This window comes from Varanus komodoensis, unplaced genomic scaffold (assembly GCF_004798865.1).
Source record: "Varanus komodoensis strain SLA01 unplaced genomic scaffold, ASM479886v1 scaffold25, whole genome shotgun sequence".
In the NCBI taxonomy this organism is placed as follows: Eukaryota; Metazoa; Chordata; class Lepidosauria; order Squamata; family Varanidae; genus Varanus; species Varanus komodoensis.
In genome coordinates, this window is record NW_025335661.1 from 2333231 (window position 1) to 2356067 (window position 22837).

Below are 22837 nucleotides of genomic sequence, written 5' to 3' on the forward strand. Positions count from 1 at the left end.
GGGGGGGTGAAAGCCACCACTGGCCATACACTCCATGGATGAAAAGTGGGAACTCTTTCTCCATTGGCATCTCAGTGAGGAAAACCTTGGGTGCTTCCAGATGGAGGGTTTTCGTGCAACCTATTAGAAGTCATTGTGCAGCCATTACAGATATATATAATCTTAATGGCATTCAGCCATAAGAAGAAAAGGCAGATGTCATAGTGGGGGAAAACAAGATGCTTGTGAGAAGAAAAAAACACACACCCCTATAAATTTATCTGAAAGAGGCAGTGTGATAAAAGCCTTATCAGGTGCACTCCTGTTATACTTTCCTATACATAAGAAGTTGCATATGAGAAACTTCTTCAACTATGTTCCCACCCCCACATGAGATTGTTAGGCCACCACAATCAGAGAATGCTATGTCAGATAGTGCTACAGCGCTTGCTTGCAGAACTGATGGATTAACACGCTGATGGCAAGCAGCATCCAGTACAAACAAGAAGCACTGCTATGAAATAAGAGTCTCTGAAATGTTTCTAGTGGCTTTCAGTTCATCAGGTCAACATTGCTCTGGATATTTTTTTGGCATGCTAAATTGTCAACAATACCAAGGAACTACAGACTTCATGCTGGTCCTTACCTTACCGTTCATAATATATTTTCACCAATACAATTGGACCCCTGATTACTTCTGCAAAGTCATATATGCTGTCCATTCCATGAACATGCCAATGAGCATCAGTAACATTGCCTTGATTGCATTAGACCGGTACATAGCAATCAAACATCCTCTGAAAGCCAGAGTAATTAGGTCTCCAGAGAAGGCAGCTATTATGTGTTTATTCTTTTGGCTCTGCTGTTTATTTTATATAATTACACTGGTCCTCGATTTTGAAAGAAAAACAGAAAAGCTTTGTTTTTACAAAACCTCTGTCAAGTATTCAGCTCATATTCCAATCAAATTCATCATTTCCTTTTTCTTACCTCTGATCATTTTGTCATTTTGCTCTATACAAGTCATCCAATGCCTGAGGAAGAAACAGAATGCAAGCCTACAGGAGAAAAAGCTGACCCATAAAGCAATCTGTTTGGTCTTGGTGAACATGGGTACCTTCATTCTATGCTTTCTGCCTTTCCATATCAGCCGGCTGGCTCAATATGCACTGGGAAGGTTTGGAACAGATTGCAAGATGCACCAAACTATTGTCAAAGCCACCCAGGAAACTTTGTTCCTGACAAATCTCAACTGCTGCTTGGATGCAATCTGCCATTATTTGGTGGCCAAGGAGTTCCAGGAAGCTGCCTCTGCTTTGCCTCCCTTTAAGACTATGCAAACTAGGTCCAACGTAACTCAAGTTCCACACCTTCAGAATGGGACATCTCACGTGCAAATTGAAAGCCTTGACTTGTGCCAGTCTTGATCCCTGAGTTGACAGCAAGTACCTTGTCTATTTACATACATGCATACTTATAGGGTGACTTTTAGGATGGCTTATGCAAGGCAGAAAACATAAAAATAAAATACAGTTTAGACAAAATAATGATATAACCATGTAGACCAAGAAAATTAACGATTCACCAGACTGAACCCTTCTGGGCCTTGCTAGCTATTCCTAGAAATATACCTTGGATCTACAACAAAAGTAGAAAGTGCTGCTGTTGACGGGGCCACTCAGCCAGCCATGTCCTCTTCCAGGATATTTCCATTCCATTTTATCATCACCCTTGTTTTCCATCCCTCTCCCAAACAGTTAATCAACATGCCATGACCACTCAGCACACTCAGTTCCCATCAAGTTGTTTAAGGGTTTCCACCACTCCTTTGTTTTGTCTTGGATTTCTGCAAAGCTTGAGGCTTCCCCAAGCCTGCTGAAACCTCACTATTGGGCATGGATGCTGCTGCTTTGAACATATAAGTGTAGATAGTCAGAGAATGGACTTGCTATAATGTCACTGAGTGTATAAATATGCAGATTCTTCAACATTTGTGAAGAATGAACCACTTAGTAAGTTTCATAATCTGTAACTGCAGCATGTTAAATTTCATATACAAAAAATGTATTGATTGGGGCCATGTTGAGCCATAGGCTTTTTGAAGCCTGCCTCATGACTGATAGAGATCACATATCATTTATTTGTATTATTCCTGTACCACTGGCACTCTCTCACCTGAGCACATCATGTACTTCAGCCTCAGCCATTTCATCAGCATTTCACTCAGAATGCATTTAGTTAGTGAGGAGAATATGATAGTCAGAAACTGAACTCTTGAAGGTGTATCAAATTAAGTATGAGGGCAAATCTGTTCTACTCCTAGAGCCTGAGTTCTCCCATTAAGGTCCCATGGGATATTCAGGGTGGCACTTCTTCACACATGAAATGGTGATCATCACCAACTCTAATGGTTTTAAAGCAGAATTGGACAAATTCATGGAGAGAAGAGATACAAATGATCATAATCATAATGATGCTTCACAGAGAGCTTTTCTGAGGAACAGCACTGGGAAAGAGCTGTCGCCTCCATGTCCTACTAGTGGGCTTCCCTTAGACATCTGGGTAGCCACTGTGGAAAGCAGGATGCTAGACACAAAGGCATTTCATCTGATACTGCAGGACTCTTCCTACACACTTAAAGTTTAAAACTCCCACTGAAGTCAACAGAGGGCCCCTAATGATCAGCTTCTACCTTTTCCAGCAATGTCTTGAGAGCCATGACATGGACGGACAGAGCCTATGCTCCAAGGAGCCTGAGTCACTCAAGGCATGCTACTTTGGGTCTGAGGATACGTTGGAAGACTATTACCACCCATGCCAGTGATGATTCTGGTTTATTAAATACACTGGATGGATGTGTATGGATATGGATGCACATTATTAATAGATGCATAAATAAAAGCTTCTATTCCCCTATTCTGCGGCTTATTGGTGTCTTGAATAGGCAGGAGGATGCTCTGTGGGCCTGCAAGGGTACCTGGGCAAGCACCCCATCAATACCTCCCCACAGGCTGAGAATGTAAGGCAATGCCTCTTGCTCTGGATTTTATAACATTCCACCATCAGGGGAACAACACTATTTTTCCCCAAGCAGCTTCATTCTCACTGCAAAGGCAGGGCTTATCTGCAGAGTGACTGCAGAAGGCAGTTTAATTCTGATGATCTTAACAAACTGAAAGTTATGGCCTGCTTTCAAGAAAGTATTTGGACACTGAGAAAGTTCGCTATACTACCTGTTGAACCTTAATAACCTCCTCATCATTCTTTCAGTAGATCCTGAACCACAGGATTCCAATGAATTCTGTAGCAAATAAAAACAGACCACTGCCAGTTGCATGTAATCCCCATGCTTCCAAGACAGTAAAATGCAGTGCATGGGATGCAGGACTACGTTCTCTTGTATATACATTTTTGGAAAAAGAGCACCCAAAATTGGCATCTGCACTGTAGTATTCCCCCCCCCCCCACTGCTTAGTTTGCTACTAGTGTCAAACCTGGTCTTCCTCTTTGATGCAACACAAAATGTAATCAGTCTTATAACAGGAAAGAAATGTCTATCTGCTACTACGGAAGGTAGCTAGTCACAACCACACTATAGTGAAGTATTATGTAAACTTTCAGAAAAATTAGAATTTTTTTTCACAGGAGCATTAAATACTGAAAAAGGAAGGGTTGGAGTTCTGAATTCTGGGTTTCATTAAGCTGAAGAAGGTCTTTGAAATGTTGGTTGAAAGATTTTCTTTCAAGAATTCCTTGATAACTTTGAAGACAAGAAACTAGATAAAAGTAATGGTTACAGCTTCCATCTCCATTCTTGTTCCAGGTTCACAATATCTATGCTTATAGCTAGTTTGCTGATGTCAGTGGTTATAACTAATACATTCAGCATCATTCCACCTTTAGTTCCAGAGCAGATTTCCCACCTGTTCACACAATTTTGTTTGTTTGTTTGCTTTATATATGTCCTTCTTGGCATAAAGTTCTCTGAGGGACCTAAACAAGCAAGTACAAAACAATTTCAATACAAAACAAAATGCAAGTGCATAACTTTAAACTCATCATAACATACATAAACCAAACAAGTAGCACAGCATTCCAACACCAAACAGGGATTTTAAAAAATCTAAAACCCAGACAACAGTACAAAGTCCTGGGTGAAGAGACCACCAAGATGGCACCAGGCAAGCCTCCTCTGGAAGGCCCTTCCATAACTGGAGTGCCAGACCTTGTCAGATGTTATCTCCCTGGTAGTTGCACACAGAACTCAGCAGAGGGATTCACAGTGGGGCTTTAGGTTTAGCCTATGAGAGACAGTCGTTTGCCAGTAACCTGACCCCAAGCCTTAAAAGTTAAAACCAAACTTTAAGCTGGCTTCAGCTTACTCTTCCTTCCCATACAAAATGCTCAAAGGAGATAACAATAAAATAAATAAAATTAAAAGGAACCAACAGCACAATCCAATGTGGCTGCCTGTAACTCCAGTTTGGATAATTACAGGAAAACTATGGTGTTTCATTAACTAGTGTAAGATGTTATTCCTTTGGTGTCCCAAGGCCTATTTTATTCAGTATAGTTGGGCATATCCGATAATAAACCTGATTTTAAGTGCTGTCCTGCTGTGAGCCTCCACATTATTGGCAACGAGAACTTCCCCAGATTTGCAGAGATGACCAAGTCACTGCATCCCTTCCTGAAGTCATGCACTTTGATGGTTCTTGAAGTCATATGATGGAAACCAAGAAGTAGTGCCAATGAGCTCTGAGTCTTTGCCTTTCCCCTTTCCCCTCATGGCCACAATCAGTTTTCTAATCTCTTAACATCAGCACCATCTGTAAGGGTGGCATGTAGTGGACAGAGGTTCAGTGCTGTCTCTGATCTCAGACAATGTCAAGGATCCATAAGTTTGTTCCTTTATTCATAATATGTTCTGGGACTGTAATTTTCCACCACCACTTGCTGTCCCTAGAATCAATGTCCCTGATTATTCTGCTGAATAGTCTATCACTTTCCTCTCATGGTGACAGAATTGTGACCTGGGCCAGGACTTTCTAGATGTTTTGGCTCTAGCAAAGTGCATACTTCCATCCCATGTTCTAGTCTTCAGCAAACCATTTCTCAAATGCATTTGCATTTCTGAACAAGGGTGTGCAAGAGGAAGCTCTTAGTCATCTGATAGTTGACTATGCTGTATTTTTCTGTGAGATAACTGCACTTTCCCACAGTTTTAAAAATACTGTTAATTCCAAATACCTTGGTGATACCAAGGTGTTACTGTGAAGTTTCCTGCTAAACCAACGGGAGGACTGAAGGGGAAGGAAGTGGGGGACCGCCCATGGTAGCCTGCGACTCTACCAGCTCATGCTGCATAGCTTTTTGTGCAGGATGGGCTGTTATGTCATGGAAATATGACCTCTCAGTCATCACAGGATTATGTTTCTTCAGATCCCCCAAGCTTGCTGATAAAAGTCTCTTGAGTGTGGATGGCTTCATTTTGGCTTTAGAAAGACCATCTCTTGGAGAACTGGCATCAGCATTAGTACATGTGATACTTTTAATGCAGGAAAAGCTAGCTGGTAAGCTTTCAAGAAGAAAATACGGTGAGGATAAGATGTTGAAAGGAGCAGGCTGAGCAATCAAGGTCATCGCAAAGACTACAAACCAAAGAGGAAGCCTAACAGAAGGACCCCAACCCTATAGCAGTCAAGTACTTCAAACTGTGTATGGTAAGTTGTGTTTTCTGATAATCTCCAGGTGCCTCCAGACATGGCTTTTATGATGTAATAACCCTGATTTTACCGAGTCCTACAGCATCATTTTGAATATGTAACTTTTCTGTTATTCCTATCACTTTTTCTTTTCCACAATAAAATAAAATAATAAAACTGTTAAGGAGAAAATGATGGAGAAACAGCACACTGCCTTCTGGGAGCCATCTCCCAAGAAGCATGGATACTTCCAAAGGGGGTTTTACAATGCCAGACAGTATAACTGCACTCTGCCTTCTGTTTGGTAGCACTAGGAGCCCTCCATGTGACAGAACCATGCACATCCAATGCCATTTAATCTGACACTTTGCCTGTGCTGCAGCCGATTGTCACCTAGAACTAAAAAGGATTTGGTTCCAGGGCTCATACATGCCAGATTAGAAGCAAAGCCTGAGTTTACATAGCAGTGTATTGTAGCCTGCCAAAAAAAAAAAACCTGGTCCACAGGCTTTTTGACAAGCTACAATCTACTACTCTCTAAACACAGGCTTTGTTTGTAATCTGGCAGTTGTTAAAAATATACCATTGTGATCTCCAGATACAAATAATATGAAAATCTAACTTGTAACCAAATTGTGCTTGTCTTCTACTCCTTAAAATTTGCTTTTCAATTCCATAATGAAATGCTTTTCTGTATCTATAACATGGTACTTTCAGTAATGTATTTATTACATTTATATGTAAATAGTACTCAAACCAGTTGGCAAAAATATAATAGAGAAAAACACAAAATTATCATTCAAAGATAAAAGACAAATCAGTTGAAAACACTATTGCAAGCACTCTGCTATCTCAGGCATAATTTACCCATGACACTAATGGCACGGCTACAACTGTGGAGAAAGTGGATCACAGCTGCAAGTATGCATAAGGTTTCGTATTCAGGCTGATCATTTATTTATTTGTTCTATTTCTATACCACTAAATATTGAGAAAAATGCCTAAGCGGTTTCCATGTAAATATTAAAATCACATTTAAAATAGAATTTTAAAAACAATGCAATAATAATAATTCATGATAATACAAAGCAGTAAAGAAACAGTAAATTGTAGATAATTTAATTACTGGCCAGGAAAAGCCTTGGTGAACAGGTGCATTTTCAGGAGGCATTTGAAGGATAGCAAATTTTCTGCCTCCCGAACTACACAAGAGAGGTGTTTCCACACAGTGGCATCACTAACAAGAAGGACTACCACTGAGGTTGGAATGACCAGCAAGACCTCCTCTGATGATATATCTGGGTATACATAAAGGAAGGCAGTCTGCTAAATATCCTGGTCCCTGGTTGTTTTGGGCTTTGTATGACAATAACATAACCTTGAACTGACTTGGTAGCTAACAGAAACCAGTGCAATTCTTTTAGCACAGGGTTTAGGTGAGAATGGTGGAGTGTCCCAGTAAGCACCCAAGCTGCTACATTTGGCACTACCTATAGCTTTTAAGACAGGCCCAGTCATGGAAAACACAGGGTGCACTATGGATTTAGTGCACTAGCAGTAGTCTAGTTCATGGATTGCCATGATTAGATCGCTTATCCAGGAATGGGTGTAGATAGAATACCAAACCCGCTAATGGATGTCCCAGGTCACTGAGGTCACCTGATCCTTTAGTGACAAAGTTGGATCCTGGCTCACCCTCAAACTACATATCCTTTCTTCAGAGGGAGTGCCATCCCATCCAGAACAGGTAAACAGCCCAGTTCCCATATCAGGGAACTGCCAACCCATAGGGCTTCTATCCTATTGGGTTTTAGCTTCAGTTTATTAGCTCTCATCCAAGCCATAACCACATCCAGGAATGAGTTCAGAATGTGCATAGCCTCTCTCAGTTCAGATCCCACAAAGAATTAGAGCTGGGTATCATCAGCATATTGATGGCCTCTTGTCCCAAAACTCCTGATGACCATTCCCAATGGCTTCATTGAAGTATTCAATAAGATTGGGAACAAGACAGAACCCTGTGGCATCCAACATTCAGCTGGTATGGGACTGAGGTGCAATTACCTATGGTATTCTCTGGAACCAACCCCACAAGTATGACCTGAACCACTATAAAAAAGTGCCTTCTCTCCCACCACATGGAAGCAGTTTAGGAGCATACTGTGGTCAATGCTATCAAAGCTGAGAAGAAGCAGCGGAGCCACACTCCCCCATTCCTCATGCCAATCATAGATCTTGCCTACAATTTATAACAGGTCCCCAAAAGGGGAATTGAATGTTTTTATAACTGAATGGGAACACATGGCATCAATTCATAAAATTTTGTAGAAGCCTTAGGCAACCCCTGCATTGCAGCCTCAGCCCTTTCATCTGCTATACAGGGATACTGATATTGACTTACATTTACAGGGATGTTGTACACTTTATTAACATGATATATATGCAGTACTTTGAACACTCTAAAATTGTCCATAAGTGCTAAATGTAATTGTTCTATAACTTCACAGAAATAGCCATTATATATTTCTTTTACAGCAACATTGCAGTAATGGTCCAAAACATGAACCATGAAGAGACCTGCAGCACCATCACCAATAATACCATAGATTTAACTCAAGCAATTATTTATGTACCTGTTTTCTTTACTGGACTCATCCTAAATGCATTGGCCTTAAGGGTATTCTGCTGCAAACTAAACAAATGGACTGAAACCAGAATATATATGACCAATTTAGCTATTGCAGACTGCTTCTTCATCTTCACTTTGCCTTTCATGTTAATTTATAAGTCAGGAAGTGTGGATACAGTATGTTTAGTCTTGGAATCTTCATACTTTATTAATCGGTACATGAGCATCTTCCTTATCACCATCACGGCAATTGATCGATACATTGCCATAACATATCCCCTCAAAGCAAAGAATGTAAGATCTCCTGTGAAGTCAGCTATTGTCTGTGGACTTCTTTGGATTTTAATAATAACTATTCTATGTGCAACTAAAATGGTGGACCAACGAGAGACAGGAAGCATTTGCTTTAAAAAGGTTTCCAGAGCACCATCATGGAATATTTTTGCAGCTGTCATTTGGGGATTTTTAATACCTTTAACCTTCTTGAGCTTCTGTTCCATTCAAACTGTAAAAAAACTCAGGAGAAAGAAAAACATCCAGCCACATGAAGAAAAGCTAATTCAGAAAGCAATCAACATAATTATTGCAAATATGGCTGTGTTCATCATATGTTTTTTACCCATTCATCTTGCATACTTAATTCGGTTCATAGCCGATGCCAAACAAGTCAGCTGTACTACAACAGAAAAAATTGACATCTTTGTAAACCTTGCAGGAATTCTCGCCAACACCAACTGCTGCCTTGATGTCATTTGCTATTATTTTGTAAACAAGGAATTTCAGGAGGCTTCCATGGAACTAACAACTAAATATGTATCACATAAAAATCAAAGCTCCGCAAATGAAGTTTCTGAAATTATTTAGTACAGCAGTGCATGAGAACTACTCTTCAACCACTGTTTTTCTTTCTCTCTCCTAAAGTGATGGGACAATTTCCCTACAATGCTGCCTCTATAGCTCTTTGCTCTTTGTTCCTGGCTTAGTACCATCAACCGACTTTAATGGTAACCTGGTTACATTACAAGCCTAATAAAATACAAGACTCAGTGTTCATTCTAAGCAACTTGCCTTACTGGTTAAGACCATCTAGCTCCTTTCCCCCACATGGCTGCCTCTGGAAGTTCACCCTGCTGCTTTTGATTACATTGGCTAGTTGCTTCTCATGTTACTGAACTTTAGCAGCTGCTTTTGGGATAACATGGACAGACTTTTTATCTGTCTCTGACCTGATTCTGTTGCTGGGTTGCTGTTTATAGTACTTGACTGATGCCTGGGCTTCTCTTCTCTTCTCTGCTGACAGATGGCTTACTTGTGATCCCTGAAACTTGACCCATTGGACTTGGCTCTTGGTAGAACTTCAGTACAGATTACCAGCTTACCAGCTTGTAATGTTCCTATCACATTTTTGCTTGATTATCTTGTACTCATGAAAATGTGGTGTATATATTTCTGAGCCTTGAATTTTAGTGATAAAGCTCGTGGTACTTAATGTGGCTTTCACATTTGGTAAATTGGTAATCTCTGTTGGCATTCCATTGCAAGTAAGATATGAGTGAAAATGGTATTTCCCAGAAGCTCACAGGTAGAGTCGCCCTTCAAAGCAGTTTATCTTCTTTGCTTTTCCTCCCTAATTTTCAGATTTTCACTTTAAGATTTCAAGTTTATATTCCAAACCTTTTAACACATTTTGAATTTTTAAATAATTTTTTGCAGTTTTGAGAAGTAGGTATGCCTTTTGATATATAAATAAAACTCACAATCTACTTTTTGATTATTTGGATCACTGGCTGTTTATTGCAGGAAATCACTGGGCAGAAACTGAAAGTTTCAGGGTGAAAATTTGTTCCAATCCCAAGCTAAATTTAATAACAGCATGGTCACTCTGCTAGAGCATGTAAGATTTGTTTACAGCAAAAACTGTAGTTGCACCTCTGAAGTTTACTATTCATATATGCATAATGTGGCTGAGTCAGTTGTTTCTGTCTATATATGATGAATCTTGACTTTTAATGGGAGGCAAATTATACAGCAGAAATGGCTTTATAGGCTTAAGGCAACTGTGCCTGACCTCAAAAGTTCTCAGCAAGCGTACTTTCAGCTGACTGGGGGCAAAAAATGGCTCCCCCATAACTGGGAGCACTTTTTACTGACTATCTTTGTTTTTTGAGGGGCCAGCAAAATCCATCTCTCCTTGTGCAAGGGAGCTTTCCCTTAGTAGCTGCAGGAGTGCTTTCATTCTAACTGTACTATCCTGCTGCCATAAACAGTGATGACAGCAACAGAGCTCCCCTCTTGGTAGCCTGTCAACCAGTTGTTGGAATGCCTTGGATAGTCCCTTTTCCACAGCACTGTGGGAAAAATTCTGGCCACTCCTTCTGCCAGAAAATTGTCTCCCACTGGCAAGCACAATTTCTCCCTCCTTCTCAACAATGAGCCAGACCGTGGCTGTATCCAGGCATTCTGAGGAAAACAATGACAGTTCAACAGTGCCTTGCCAAAGAAGAGCTTTGCTTTTGCTGCTACCGCCTCTGATGGAAGCAAAATGCTAGAAATTAAAAGTTAAAGTTTGCTGTTATTGCTCAAGGATTCCTCTCACCACCACACCCCCCACACACAAATATAATGGCAATGAATTGCCACCTCCCTGAAAAATTGGCAAGATGTGGGTCATTAAAGACCAGTCCTAAAAGCAATGGAATCTGTATTTTGAAAGGCAGATAAAGCAAACCATACAAGTCACATCTTGTAGTGGCTTCATAGCCCAATGAAATACCCCACAGAAAGCCTGCTGGGTTGGGACATGGTTGCCATGGCTTAGTGTGCCATGCAAACCCAGTTATAATGTTGATCATTTAATCATTCACATAGTCTTTCCAGTCAATCACTCAGTGAGCTAAGCACCATTTTGGAAAGATAGGAAACTGCCTATAGTTCAAATTGGACTATTGGCCCATTTAACATTGGGGTGGGGAACTCTTTAGTTCCTGGATTTCCTCCACTCACAAAGTCATATCACAGGTCAGATGCCATCAGGAGCAGGATCCACCTGGGCTTCATGTGATTGGCTGTGTATCCATTAATTTTGTTATTAAATAATTTTATGGAACAAATTATATGTATGACTAGAAACAGAACAGTTCTGAAGAAAAATATTGTCTTGCACTATTCTCCCATTCAGATGATGAGTGGATTTTTCCTTCAGTAAATTGTTGTTTGGCCTGAGTTGTTAAAAGGTAGGGTTACCTTGAAATGGAAGCACAGTCCTGAAAATAGAATTCTAAATTTCCCACACGATGTTATTAAAAATTGGGTTTATTTTGAGTGAAAAAGAAAACTTTTAGTAGCATGTATATTTTAGAGATGCCATCAAGTTGGGATTTGTGGGGAGAAGTCTCAAAGCAGAATGAACAAGAGTGCCCCAAAGGCATTAGGGCTGGCCTCTAAGTACTTGGAAAGGAAGTATTGCATTAAGAACATTAACCCTGAAATTTTTTAACTGCATCCACTGTGCTGTAAACACAAAAAGAGTAGAGAATGACTCCTTAGTCTTCACAGGGGAAACATTAGCAGCATCTAGAAAAATACAGAACACAAAAGACACTATTTGTAAGTAAGTGCATGTGTTAAGGTGCATTTTAGCAAGTAGATGATCTGTAAAATAAGCACACCAGCCCTAATCTTGAGTATCTCATTGGAAAACTGCAATTTGGTTGGAGCCTTACTTTTTACATTTCTGAATAACTGTTAAACCAACATCTTCAGAGAGAAGACAGGACCACCACTGTTGACAAACAGAAGTATTTGATATGTGCAACCATAATGATGTAAAGTTATGAAGCACATGATTCATTTTATAAATTAGAGCAAAGGCCACATGAAATATGGCCCACTGAAGTATATATTGGTTCTTAGATTTTGATTTCTCTGTTTACATAAGACCTGCTCCAGGTTCCATTTATAAATAAATGCATTAGGAACCTGAAAAGTTGTATTTTCTTTTATCTTTAGCTACCAACATCTGTCTATATTTGGACACACCCAAGCTGCAAAAGAGGGACTTTTTTATAATTCTCACAGTTGGGCACTTTGGTCTGGCTGCTTCCCTCTAGAAAGAGGAAATACAATACATATGCGGCTGATTGTTTCACATCTACCTCTTTTCCCACGAAGGCTTTACACAGTAATGAATCATGAAAAGTGCACTGCTCTGCAAGCAAGGGGAAATAAAAAACCAAAACCCATCAGAAGCTTCACCAAGTTTAGATCCATTTCCTAGATCCTTAAACTTGTGTCCATGCAACACTTATTCTAAAAAGTATCCAAATATATTTATTGGAAGCTTTTTTATATAAACTGCCCTGGCCATTATGCAAACTAAACTGGCCATTTTGTTAAACTTGAAGTGGTTGATACCCACAGAACAATATAACACTGAAGATGCTAATCTAACAATTATTCCAGAAATGTAATACAGTAAGACTTGTTTGTTTGCCTGTTAAAATGTACATTTAATAGATTAGATGTACTTGAATTAGATCTTATGTGGAAAAAAATAACATTTATTTTTCTCTTCTTTCTGTCAAGCTTAATTTTCAATTGTCCTAAGAACAAGATTGTTGCTCTAGATATTGTGGATGATATTCTGGATTATATAATTTGACTTCATGAGTGACTGGCTTTTGCATGTAGCATTAAAATGTATCCGTATGGAAAATGTCCTGTTCATCTCCTTTAAAATCCTCACATCTCAAAGAGGCAATTAAGCCTTCATTAAAATGTAAGCAGCACCCTTGGTTCTAGTTGTGAGAAACTTTCCTCAGTATGAGAATCAGAAATTTGGACAGCACAACAAATAATTTCCAATTTGGACAGCACAACAAATAATTGTGATGCTGAGAAGCCACAGAACAGAATATTGTTTGTATTTGTTGTTTATCAAACTCCAACGTACCATGCATAAATACCATGACAGGGTTCAGACAACATAACAGACCAAAAAAAGGTAAATTAAAAAGCAAACACGTGCACACACACACAGTTGCTTGAGCTGTTGAGTGAACTCCATGAACTCCATGACAAGTGGGACTATCCCAATGTTGACCAAACGGTCCGTGTCCTGGTGTGCATATGCCCAAAATACACAACAGGGGAAGGTTTTCTTTTAAAAGATTTATTCTCAAGAATAACCAGCTGCCAACAAATCCTTCCAGATGGAGCATTTGAGCAATCCAGTTTGCCCTTTCATACATTGATCATTGGAGGGTTACACATAACACAGTTAGCACTTTCTAATAGTGTAAAAAGTTACAATAGCATGATTTTCCATTCCTGCATAGAAAAGAAGATGCTCTGAAGGAGAGGGGGAGCATGGGGTGCTATTACATAGGGAAAAAAAGAGGATGGGGTGGGTTGGTGTGAATTGCCATTTGTCTGAGCTGCTATTATCTATCAAGTGCCAACTAGCTTTCTCTGGAAAGGTGCCTGGATAGCACCAGTTACATTTCAAGGATGCACACAGGTTGATTGCTAGGAAAGAGGATTTTTTTCTGGCCTAGCTATATGTCAGTAATTGCATGATTTTACCTATGAAGACTTATACCTATTGATTTGTACATCACCAACAAGTCATCAGTCCAACACACACAGCAAGGAAAACACTAGATATTTTTGTAGCTGGACAAGGGGATAATGATCTGAAGGTGGTAGACTCTGAATTGTTCTCTTTATCTATGGTCAGATCACTAATGGCAACTTTTCTCCATGACAGGGAAGGGAAACCCATTAGGGCAGTCCATTCCTGGAGGTTGATGGATATGGATCATTTCCAGAAGGCTCTGGATAACTTGCAAACAGATATGGCTGGTTGTCATGTTGAAACCTGGTAAAATACAAAACTGTCAATTATTACTTTTTTATTAAAAAAGGAATACATAAAGAGGAAATTAATATGTTTATCTCCTTCTCTGTATGACCCTCAACAAGCTTTCCTACACAAGTCATTTATTCCTTAGCCAAACCTACTTATTATTTTGATTTATATCCTGCCTTTTTCCTACGAAGGGCTCAAGGCAGCTTACATCTCCTCCTCCATCTTATCCCCACAACAACAACCCTGTGGGGTAGGTTGGGCTGAGAGTCTGTGACTGGCCCAAAGTCACCCAGTTGGCTCCATGGCTGAGCAGGGACTAGAACCCAGATTGCCTGAGTCCCAGTCCCAGGCTCTTAACCACTACACCACTTCCCAGGATCCATGTGAGGATAAAATGTAAAGGATTCTGAAAGACACCTTGGAGGAGAAAAGCTGATATATAAAAACAGTAACTAAATGAATAAAATGTGCATATATAAGCCCTAGCAGCATGAAGAGTTTTAGCGCTCAAAGAAAACTTGAAATGTACACCGATGGCCCAGTAATTCAAAAGTACCACACACGAAGAAATCTCATTTCAACTACGTCGCTTTCAGTTTTAATATGGCTGTAGAAGAGCCTTTCCCCACCCAAGGCAATGCCCCAACCTGGCCCACAAGAACCCCACGGCCACCCCTCGCCACCACCGCCACACGCGCCACATCACGCCCCACACATCCCATATGAAGAAGGAACGTGTTAACCAATAAGCATGCAGCAGCGGAACAGCCGCCAATCGCGTGCTCAGCAAGGCTGGGGCGCGCGAAGCGGACAGTTGCCCCAACGGTCGGCAGTTGACGCCATTTTCAGACGGCGCAGGGCACCGAACGTGCGAACAGTGACCGTGAATCTCGTTTTCTCCGCGAGGCACCATGGTGGGGAGCGGGGGCTTCTGTGGCTGGGGACTCTGAGAAGCAAGAGGGAGGAGAGGGTGCGTGGCGGTTCCAGAAGCCTTTCGGCTCGGTGCCGTCATGGAAGAGTGCTGTGAGGGAGTCGGGAGGCTTGAGGAGGGGAGTCCTCGGGAGTCCTGAGGAGCCGTGAGTAGGAGGATGGAAGGCAAGGCAGGGCAGGGCAGGGCGGCAGCACTGAAGCGCGCTGCCGAGGGCCGAACGCTGGCCGCGTGCGCGAACACGCCTCGCCTCGCGCTCGGGGAGCAAGAGGTTCTGCGGGCAGCCAATGGAGAGCTGCGCCTCGCGTCGGGAAGGCGCGAAGCGGCCTGGCGTGGCGGTTGCTCTCGTGTCGTTGGCGCCCTTGCGCGTCTGGCGGCCGAGGCTGGACGTCGCGCCGCCTCACAGTCGTAATATTAGGAGCGCGGGGAAACATGGGGGCGGTGATTTTGAGGACAGGCGCGAGAGCGGTTGCTCTCCTGCTTTCCTAGAATTAGGGTATAGGCGGGCAGGGGTAGGCCATGTAGAAATCCGTACGTTACAGTAAATAAGAAGGAATCATGGAAATACATCGCAGAGAGGGATGAAAAGTGAGTCATCATTAAACATTTGGGCAGGTATTAAATGTTAGTGACAAAAGGAGTAAGAGTTTCGGTAGTAAGAAAATGGAACACAAATATGTGCCCCCTCTTCGGGGAATGTTGCTGAAAGTCCTTTAAGGATCCCACGTTTTTTTACTTGGACTGAGGGAGGGAAACGGCCCAAGCATCCGAAGTTTTTTAAAAAACCTGAAAGCTAATTTTGCATTATCCAATACGTATTTGGCTAAGTAGGATGCGTTTTCACGGTGCTACAGCGTTCCAGAAGTAATCTAGGTAGTTGTTTTTTTCCCCTTTCCCTTAACAGCGTGAATGTATCTCTATCCACGTTGGACAGGCTGGAGTTCAGATTGGTAATGCTTGTTGGGAACTGTACTGTCTCGAACATGGAATACAACCTGATGGTCAGATGCCCAGTGACAAAACCATAGGAGGGGGCGATGATTCCTTTAACACTTTCTTTAGTGAAACAGGAGCTGGCAAACATGTGCCTAGGGCTGTCTTTGTGGACCTTGAGCCAACTGTGGTTGGTATGTATATGAATTTTAAGACATTTTCTGTTTTGTGATAAACATTTTGAACAGTCATTTATCAATTAATTGACACAGCTAGAATGTAACTTATTTCTAATTTCCAATATTTACGTTTTGTGTAGCCCATTTTATTAACTTGCTATTGGGTTTCATTTATTACTTTTCTATACAAATTGTCAAAGCTAAATGGACTGTAAAGATTAAAGAACTTAAAAAGTAAAGTGTTACACATAATATAAAATAATTTAGCTACATAGACAGGGCAGTCACAAATACATTGTACCTTAACTGATTTGGCTGTCAGGTTGTCTGCATCTCATTATTTAGAATTAAGAATTAAGCCTGAGTACATGTAGACAAAGGTCTGACTGTTCCTTTTCTATGGCATTGTGTCCTAAGTATATGTTTTACACCTAATAAATATGCAGCCTAATCTAATACATGAGCTCAATGTGATTCATTTCCAAGTAAGCAAGATTGCACTCTTAAGATGATATTGAAGTAAACTTAATTGGGTTTTTGTTGTTGGATGTATTAAACCAATGTCTAAAGTTTGCAAGTCCAGGTAGGGCTGGAATTCCTGCAAGAATATTGAAATCCTAGAGAAATATTTCCAGTCAGTGTCAGTAATACTAGGTTAAATGGTCCTGTTTTCTTACTCCATAAAAGGCAGCCTCCAGTTTCAGGAGCAGACCTAAGTTTACTCTAAGAATCCCGAGGGGAAAAAAAGCTTTTTCTGTTTTTTTTTCTGTTACAAACAAGATTATCTTATATATGGCAAAATCACAAACTTAGTCTAAAGATACTTAAATAAAACAAATCCAGAAATATTTCATTGCTCATCTTGGCTGAAGGACCCTAAGTTTTATTAGTGACACATACTATATCTAAATTGAAATGTATTTATGTGCAATAGTTTTCCTTCATATTCCATAATATTCAGTTAATATCAAAGCCACTTTATTTGGACCACATAGCAATTTGAAGCAACAGTTTTAGACTTGTCATTGGTAGATGAAAGTATCTTTTTCAGCAAAGCTTATTAATGTTATGTGAAATGTTTGGACTGTTTATTGATGTACTATTGTAATTACTATATTGGTATGCTTTCTTGTTCTTCTCTTGCTGTTGTGTTTTCTTGGTGCTTAGGCATTTCATGGCCATAAATCATTCTCGTACGAATTTTCAGGCCAAATTACAGAGGGACGGAAAACAGAGACCAGAATAGAAACATTTAACTAGAGGAGGTTTTTATTTGTTATTTTGTAGATGAAGTACGTACAGGCACTTATAGACAGTTATTTCATCCTGAGCAACTCATAACTGGGAAAGAAGATGCAGCTAACAATTACGCTAGAGGACATTATACCATAGGAAAAGAGATTGTTGATCTAGTACTAGATCGCATTCGCAAGTTGGTGAGTTTTAAGATTAGTATTATGTAACTGCAGATAAGTAGCTTTGATGTTTGAATTTTTGAAATTGTTCATTAAGAAATTGTGATGGTTCAATTAAAGTAGATCATAGGAGTTGCTACTAAGTAGACTTTAGTCAGATTTTCCTTCATATCTTCTCCCCATGACCAGAGAGGTATGGATACGTGAGTGACAGATACAATGAAATTAGCAAGTCCTAGAGACAGACATGGTTTCTAAACATATTTTTAAAATTTCTAGTAAAGTACACTAGGGGCCAGTGTCTATTTTTTTACCTAGAAATAAGTAAAGGATTCTGTAACCTGTTGTATCTGAAACTGAAAGGAAAATATGTTTAACATTGTCTGAAATATAAATAATAATTATATGATTTTGTATGTTTAGGTGTATATATAATTGCAATAGTTAATAATTGTAATTTACTGGATCTGTTTTTTTTCCCTCCAGGCTGATCTGTGCACAGGTCTCCAGGGTTTTCTCATTTTTCATAGTTTCGGTGGAGGCACTGGCTCTGGGTTTGCATCTCTGCTCATGGAAAGACTTTCAGTTGACTATGGCAAAAAGTCCAAATTGGAATTTGCAATTTACCCAGCTCCACAAGTATCTACTGCTGTAGTGGAGCCTTATAATTCTATCCTTACTACACACACAACACTGGAACATTCTGACTGTGCATTCATGGTAGATAATGAAGCTATTTATGATATATGTCGACGCAATCTTGACATTGAACGGCCTACTTACACCAATCTAAATCGTCTCATTGGTCAGATTGTTTCATCCATCACAGCTTCACTCCGTTTTGATGGTGCTTTGAATGTAGATCTGACAGAATTTCAGACAAATCTTGTCCCATATCCACGAATCCATTTCCCTCTTGCAACATATGCACCTGTCATCTCAGCTGAAAAGGCATACCATGAGCAGTTGTCTGTAGCTGAAATTACTAATGCCTGTTTTGAACCAGCCAATCAAATGGTAAAGTGTGACCCTCGCCACGGTAAATACATGGCCTGCTGTATGCTGTATAGAGGTGATGTGGTCCCAAAAGATGTTAATGCGGCTATTGCTACCATCAAGACAAAGCGTACCATTCAGTTTGTGGATTGGTGTCCAACTGGATTCAAGGTACTTTAAAATATGTTCTGTGTGTTTTATACAAGTTGTTAACTTTATGAGGCTACCAATTATTCTTAACTGGAAGTAAGCCCTATTGAACTCAGTGGAACTTAGGTCTGAGTTAGATATGTATAGGACTTTGCTGTAACTGTTTTTCATTATTCACATGCTTTCCACATACTCATTTTTAAGCCTGTTGTAAATATGTGCAGGCTAAGGAAGAATGAGTAGTTGTTTTCATATTTTGTTACATACATTTTTATAGACCACACTAAATTTAAAAGTGAGGTTACTGGAACCAGTTTTGGTATACAGTAAAGATCAACATAAAACTTGCTTTTCATAAAAATGCTGCAAATGATAATTTATACATAAGAGATTTAAGAAACTGGCAACTGACAGCGCAAGTGTTTCCCAAAGAAATTGGAAAGTTGGCAAACAGTTGTCACCCTTAAAATGATAATTAAAACATGTATGTTACATTAAATAAGCAGTACTGATATTAGTGATTTGGTAGAATCACTCTATGTTACACAGCACCTTAGATTAGTATGCCAGCTGCTATCCTACTTGGACAGAGATAGCTCAAAGGCAGTGATATATGCCTCTTTTTGAATTACAGTGTTTTGTATGCATGACTGCCTTTGAAAATTGTCTGGAAACTCCCAATTTGTATAAAACATACATTTAAGAGTCCTGACTAGGAGTGTGCTACATATCATGCCAGTATTACGCCATTAACTTGTGATTACTGGCTTTCAGTCTGTTTCCAGGCCCAATTTAAAATTCTAGTTTTGACCTTTGAAGTCCTTCTGAGTTGGGATCTTCATACCACAAGAATCTCTTTGCTTTATCCTTTCTTTGAGATGGTCAGCTGAGGTCCTTCTTTGCTTCTAATAAATAGGATAGAGTAGATGGCTAAATTTTTAATCAAAATTTAAAAGGAAAAGTAGTTCATAAGTAAAGCTGTTTTACCTGACATTCTCATGCTTCTGTTTTCCTGATGTGCTTACTGTTTACAATTATTAGTTACACCAATCAAAGGATTATTTGCATAATAAATCATTGCTATTTAATAGACTAGGTTAACTGTTTCAAATTCAATTAATTTCTCAATCTGGAAAGAAAAAAGTGACTTTTTAAAATGAAACAACACCTAAGGAAGATGAGTAGTACATTTCATGTATTTTGCCTTTTTTCAAGGAACTTAGAGCAGCATACATGGATTTATGTCCATTTACTCTCACAAAAACTGTAAAGTAGCTTGATAGTCTAAAACTACAATAAGCTTCGTAGAAAAAGATTTTTCTCCTGTAGAGAAATTGCTGCCAGGTTCTGAAAGTGCTAGCACACCAGGGTGGGATGTTGAGTTTACTCCATTCTGCAAAGTAAATAATAACAGTTGACATAATTTTATGCATAAGTATCCCCAAGAACTTGATAAGGCTATAGTACATCTGCAATATACTTACATGCTTTCTGAAAAAATATCCATAAGGGCAACAATAGTTACTGCATGGATCCAGGCTTGTTATGATTTAGCATTGTACCATTAATTTAATTAGCTCATTCACCAACTCTGGCTCCAGCAAACTATATTTACTTCAAATTATTTGTCAGCAGACTTACGCAGTTAGGATACTAGTGTTCAAAATGGGAATGATGTGGCCAAGTATTAAGGGCATTCTAAAATAATCCTTTTAAAAGAAAATGTGGCCTACAAATGGAAATGAGACTAACTAAAAAATGCTTCCAAATGATTTTCCCTCCCTGGCACATTCTATAGACTTTAAAAAGGCAAGTAATGCTGAAATGATCTCATGGTATTTGGGGGGTGGGAGGGGGGGCTGTAGTGTAACAGTGACAGCATTCTGAATGGCAACCATGTGTTGCCTTGAGTATACTGATAAATGTGAGACAGTACAATTCCCTGCTCAAGGATATGGTAGTGCTTACAGATGAATCTGTTATTCCATTAATCCCTAATTATTTTCCTTCCTTTTAACCTGGTTTGCAGAAGCAGACCGTAAGGACATTGAGAACAGATGTGCACGCCTTCTGTGACAGTAATATGCAACAGTGTTTGGGTTCTAATGCAATTGCAGTAGCGTAAGTTGCATTTGCAATTTAACTAAAGTGACAGGGAAAAATTGTAAGTTTTGAACTTCAGTGTCAGATTGACACTTTTTCCTGTTAAAAAAAACAGGAAATGCTCACGCATTTGTTTATATTAGTGCAGTATCATTATTGTGAACACCCATCCAGCCTTCCCTTTCTGCTGTGTTAAAATTACTTGGAATATAGTTCAGTTCTAACCAACATTACCTTATAATATCTTTTGTTGTTTTGTTTAGACAGGAGACAGGAAAGAAACAGTTCTTTAAAAGTCTAGCTATTCTTCAAATATAGTTAGGGTTATCATAGGTGTTACAGCATTATACTCGAGGAAAACTTGATTTCCTTTTTTGCTTCCCATTTCGCCTTTCAGGTGGGCATTAACTACCAGCCACCCACTGTAGTGCCTGGAGGGGATTTGGCCAAGGTGCAACGTGCTGTGTGCATGCTGAGTAATACAACTGCCATTGCAGAAGCTTGGGCTCGTCTTGACCATAAATTTGATCTGATGTATGCTAAGAGAGCCTTTGTACATTGGTATGTTGGAGAAGGAATGGAAGAAGGAGAATTTTCTGAAGCTCGAGAGGATTTGGCTGCCCTTGAAAAAGATTATGAAGAAGTGGGTGTTGATTCTGTGGAGGCTGAGGCTGAAGAAGGAGAAGAATACTAAAAAAAAGCAATATCAGATGATAAATGTTCCAAAATATTTTCATACTGGAGTTCCCTTGTTCAGTTTCAAATAAACTTTTAAATGTTCTAGCAAGTTTGAATTAATAATTACTATTTAGAATGAAATTCACATCTTTCTACAAAAAGTTTCCACAAAACCTCTCTGAGGAAACTTGAAAAGTTTTATGTCTATGCTTCCAGATAGGGAATATTCCTTCCTGCCCTCCTACTCTTCATAGCTGACATTTGAAAGCATATAAAATATATTGAAAAGAAAATGGTTAAAATTTTACTGAATCTTAACACTTAACATGTATATCTTTATAATAAAACTCAAGCATAACAGGCAAGTTAAGTTGACTGTACCTTCAGCTAGTGTTATTTATTTGCTCATGTTTTCTAGGTCACAGCTTATCCACACACGCACGTGCTCTTCCCAGATTCAGTGGCCTTTGTGCATCCTATATGCTGAAGTGCAGAGAAAGCAGCCTCAGCCACCACTGCTCCTAGTGCCATGTATTTTATCTGGACAACTGTTTGCATTCATTTAGATAAAAGTATGAGGAAGGGAAACAGCTGGGGAGCCAATAGGAATTGGAATAGGTAGATAGGTCCAGCTACCTACCATCCATACACCTCCTGCTCTTGAGGCCCTTTCAGAGAGGTTCCCTGCTCAGATCTTACCATGCCAGCTACCGGGGGGCAGTGGGGGGAGCTCAGCACTGAAATCATGAGACGACCCTAAGGCTGGGAATGATTGATGGCGAAAGAAGGGGTTGGCAGAGAATGAGGTGGTTAGATGGAGTAACAAGCAGTTGATGTGAGCTTGGGTGGACTTGGGGATGGTAGAGGATAGGAAGGCCTGGAGGCATGTTGTTATGGAGTCCTGATGGGTTGGACACAACTTAGCAACTAACAACATAGGACCTTTCAGAGTTGGGACTCCAGATGACCAGCTCCCCAGATTCTGTGTGGAAAAACTGATGGATGTCTGTCCAAGGACACAGCTGGGCATCGGAATCAGAAGAAACTTTAGAGGGCTGTCAGCTAATACAGATTCCTATTGGTTGCCCAGCTCCTTCCTTCCCTCTTCCTGGTGCTTAATCTTGAATGGCTGAAAACAGCTCTCTAGAATACATAAATGGTGAGATGAAGCACAGTAGAACTCATCTCAGTCCTTGAAATGGATACATGGAAGCCTCTGAGTTTGGAGCCTACTGAATTGCACTCTAAGGAACGTGAATTTTCAGTGTTTTCA

At 39.9% G+C, this 22837-nt stretch overlaps 3 protein-coding genes across 4 annotated transcripts; all 3 read left to right on the forward strand.

Annotated features, from left to right (window-relative positions):
- Positions 1-710: 710 nt before the first annotated feature.
- LOC123024690 (G-protein coupled receptor 35-like) lies at positions 711-3829 on the forward strand. Its single transcript, XM_044432735.1, has 4 exons — positions 711-820; positions 1130-1297; positions 2714-2837; positions 3803-3829. The coding sequence occupies exons 1-4, from the start codon at positions 711-713 to the stop codon at positions 3827-3829; spliced, it is 429 nt and encodes a 142-aa protein (XP_044288670.1).
- Positions 3830-5242: 1413 nt separating this feature from the next.
- Positions 5243-13298, forward strand: LOC123024765 (G-protein coupled receptor 35-like). Its single transcript, XM_044432902.1, has 2 exons — positions 5243-5702; positions 8220-13298. Exon 2 carries the CDS (start codon positions 8233-8235, stop codon positions 9175-9177), a length of 945 nt encoding a protein of 314 aa, XP_044288837.1. The 5' UTR covers positions 5243-5702; positions 8220-8232; the 3' UTR covers positions 9178-13298.
- Positions 13299-13811: 513 nt separating this feature from the next.
- LOC123024764 (tubulin alpha-3 chain) lies at positions 13812-21999 on the forward strand. Of its 2 annotated transcripts, XM_044432900.1 has the most exons (5): positions 13812-14194; positions 16015-16237; positions 17510-17658; positions 18124-18804; positions 21284-21999. In XM_044432900.1, exons 2-5 carry the CDS (start codon positions 16117-16119, stop codon positions 21578-21580), a joined length of 1248 nt encoding a protein of 415 aa, XP_044288835.1. In that variant the 5' UTR covers positions 13812-14194; positions 16015-16116; the 3' UTR covers positions 21581-21999. The 2 variants fall into 2 exon arrangements, with proteins under 2 accessions (XP_044288835.1, XP_044288836.1); XM_044432901.1 differs by lacking the exon at positions 13812-14194 and having other exon boundaries at positions 15535-16237.
- Positions 22000-22837: the final 838 nt, after the last annotated feature.